This window comes from Myotis brandtii, unplaced genomic scaffold (genome assembly GCF_000412655.1).
Source record: "Myotis brandtii unplaced genomic scaffold, ASM41265v1 scaffold403, whole genome shotgun sequence".
Taxonomy (NCBI): Eukaryota; Metazoa; Chordata; class Mammalia; order Chiroptera; family Vespertilionidae; genus Myotis; species Myotis brandtii.
Window position 1 is genome coordinate 452,172 of NW_005365474.1, and position 2,988 is coordinate 455,159.

General features: G+C 70.2%; 1 protein-coding gene across 1 annotated transcript in view; it reads left to right on the forward strand.

The window, feature by feature from the left end:
- LOC102241875 (autism susceptibility gene 2 protein) overlaps nt 1-2,343 on the forward strand; it is a 6,717-nt gene extending 4,374 nt beyond the window's left edge. Inside the window, exons 7-10 of the mRNA XM_014545361.1 lie at nt 1-103; nt 1,751-1,828; nt 2,004-2,087; nt 2,252-2,343. Of these exons, the coding sequence (XP_014400847.1) occupies nt 1-103; nt 1,751-1,828; nt 2,004-2,087 (265 nt within the window). The 3' untranslated portion in view covers nt 2,252-2,343. The remainder of the gene's footprint in view (nt 104-1,750; nt 1,829-2,003; nt 2,088-2,251) is intronic.
- Nucleotides 2,344-2,988: the final 645 nt, after the last annotated feature.

Here is a 2,988-nt window from a genome sequence, read left to right on the forward strand (position 1 = left end):
CCCCCCCACAAGCTGGAGGTGCTCAGCAGGCCCCCCGCCCCGGGCCTGCTCCCCGGAGTCCACTCCCCACATGACCGGGCCCAGCCCCTCTTCTCCAGCTCAGGTAAGGCCGCCTGGGGCTGGTGCCGGGGGGGCACCTGTTGCTCCCCCAGCCATCGCGCCCCAGAGGGACCTGCGCCCGCCCCCCTCCTTCCAGGGCTTGTCTCTGACGCCCTCCCCAGCCCGCCTCCCTCCCAGGGAGGGTTTTGGCTTCTCATTGGAGGTAGAAACTGCCCCGGGACCCCGTGTTCCCCCGCCGCAGCCACACCAGTCACGCTGTGTCGGGGTCTCTGGGTGCACCCAGATTCGAGGACTCCCTAGCAGGACTCAGCGTACACACCCCCAGGGCTGAGACGTCACAGTGAAGCGACAGCTGACTCAGCCAAGCGCAGGCCTGCGGGTGTGCCGGGCGAGGCAGCAGCCAATGAGCCTGTTCTCCCAGCACCGAACTGGCACCACCTGTGGGTGCCGCCTCCGGGGCAGCTCCGGGACCAGCGCCCAGGCTTCGGGGGGCACAGACCACACTGCAGGCTCGAGGGGGGTTCAGCTCAGGCACAGGGTTTGCACAGCAGCCCTTCCTCTGAGATAAAGGGGAGGCCTCGGGCCCCAGAGCCCCCCCCCACGGGCCGGTGTGAGCACAGGCCTCGGCCACAGCTCCTCCTCCCCAGCTGCCTCGATGGCACCTCCAAGTTCCCTCCCTTCCCCGTTCTCCCTCCCCTCACTGCCGCCTGCTGTCCCCTTACATGTGGGTGGGTCTGTGAGGCCAGCCCGGTCACCTGGCTGGGGCTGGGGTGCAGGGGTCACCAGGTCGGCCACTTTGCAGCAGTCTGCTGGCCTCCAGACCCAGCTGAGCAGCGGCCTCCCCGGTGTCTGATCCTGCAGACCAGGGGCCTGGTCCGTGGGGGCTGCAGCCCTGTTCGCTGGCACCCCCACGCCGTGTTCCGTGGGCCCAGCCGTGGCTCTGAGCTTGGAGCCTGAGCTGCCTGCCCCCAGCCGGTCCTGCTCTTTAGCCGCTTCCCCCAGGGCAGGCCCAGCCCAGGCTAGGCCCTCCGGGTGCCCCCCTGCTGGTCGGGCATTGCCCTGGGCTGGGGTCAGGCTGCTGTCTCTCCTGAGTCCCCCACGGTCCTTCCTCAGGGGCCTCCTTTCCCGGCGCTGCCTCCCTCCCCCCCTCCCCAGCCACGCCCCCACCCGACACCGTTCCCATCAGCACTGGGCGGGCTGGTTCTTGCTTCTGGGTTGATTTCTTTGGCTTGTGAGTCACTTAGAAGCACGTGTAACTGTAGCTGAGGGCCCGGGGGGATGGGACACCGCTGTCCCATGGTTGGGGCCCAAAGATGGAGCTGGGGGACTCCCATCACGGTCTTCACAGAAACCCCCTGGAGTGAAGGGCATGCTCCCCGCCTGGCGGCCTCGAGGTTCGGTTCAGGGGCGGCCGGGGCACAGGGCGGGGCTGCCTTTCGCGGCCCTAACTCGGGGGCCACGACCAAACCCGCTGGGTGACCAGGCTCGTCTGTTAGCTTCTGTCAGGGTCTCGATCACGGGTGCTGGGAGCAGCCCACGAAGGCCCGGCCTCTGTCCCGGGGTGCACCCCCTCCTGTGCCCCTGGGGTCCTCCTGCCGGGCCCCTTCGAGGCGGGTGGGGGTTCCTAGAGAAACCTGGAGCCCCGCCGGGAACGAGCCGACAGGTGCTGCCAGCTCCAACCTGCCCCCAGGTGCTGCCCATCCCGCCGCCAGCCATTTCGGCCCCTCAGCCCATCCCGGCAGCTTCCTGCCCACAGGTCACCTGGCAGGTAGGTGCGCCCAAGTCGGTGTGATGGGGTGGCCTCGGGAACCCTCGGGGGTGGGAGGTGACCCGAGAACCAGGGCCTCTCCCACTGCACAGCCCGCCCCTGTCGGTCCCGGGGCCACAGGGGAGGGCACCAGGCAGGAGCCACCAGGACCTGAGCCCCGCCCGCTGCCCCGCAGACCCTTTCAGCAGGACAAGCACCTTCGGGGGCCTGGGGAGCCTGGGCAGCGCCGCCTTCGGAGGCCTGGGCAGCCACGCACTGAGTGAGTGACCTGCCCACACGTGTGTCCTCCCTCCCCCTCTGTGGGCTTCCCCACGGGGTCTGGGCTGCACCCGCTCACTGTCCTTAACCCCTGGGGACACAGCTGGGGTCCGGCAGCCCTGTGTGGGGGACAGTCCCCTGGCCTCATGTCCCCCCACCCCCCAGCTGCAGGCAGCAGCCTCTTTGCCCCCAAGGAGGGCTCCACACTGCACGGCCTGCCCAGCCCCCAGGAGGCCTGGAGCCGGCTGCACCGGGCGCCCCCGTCCTTCCCCACGCCGCCCCCCTGGCCCAAGCCTGTGGACACGGAGCGGGTCTCAGCCCTGACCAACCACGACCGAGAGCCGGACAAGGGCCGGGAGGCTCGGGAGCGGTGAGTGGGCCCCTGGAGACCTCCCTCCCCCAGGGGCTGAAGCTGGACCCTCAGAGCAGGGAGGACCCCTCATGGGATCTCGCAGGAGCCGTGGGGTCGTCTTTCCAGAGGAGGGGGCAGCAGGGAGGGGGCCTCTGGGGGAGCCGGGGTCCCCGGGGCAGGGCAGCCCTGGCTCTGGGGGGACCAGGGAGCTGCCACCTCACCCAGGTGCTGAGCCACCAGGGCCTGGTCTGGGAGGAACCTGAGGGGCCCCTGGCTGGGGCGGGAGGAGGAGCAGCAGAGGAACCCCAGGGTCCTGCAGGGGTTGTGGGCTGACGCCGTGGACGGGAGAGAGGGGCTCCCGCAGGCCCCTCCGCCCAGGCCCCCTCCCCACGTTCCCCAGAACCTTGTATGGGGCCGGCAGGCGCTGGGCCAAGGTGGGGGTGGTGGCAGGCAGCTTGCTTTGGGGGAGAAGTCTGTCTGCCCTGCAACTGAGGGGGTGTCTGTCACTCCAGGGACCTCCTGCTTCGGGGTCCGGCCGATCCGCGGGTAA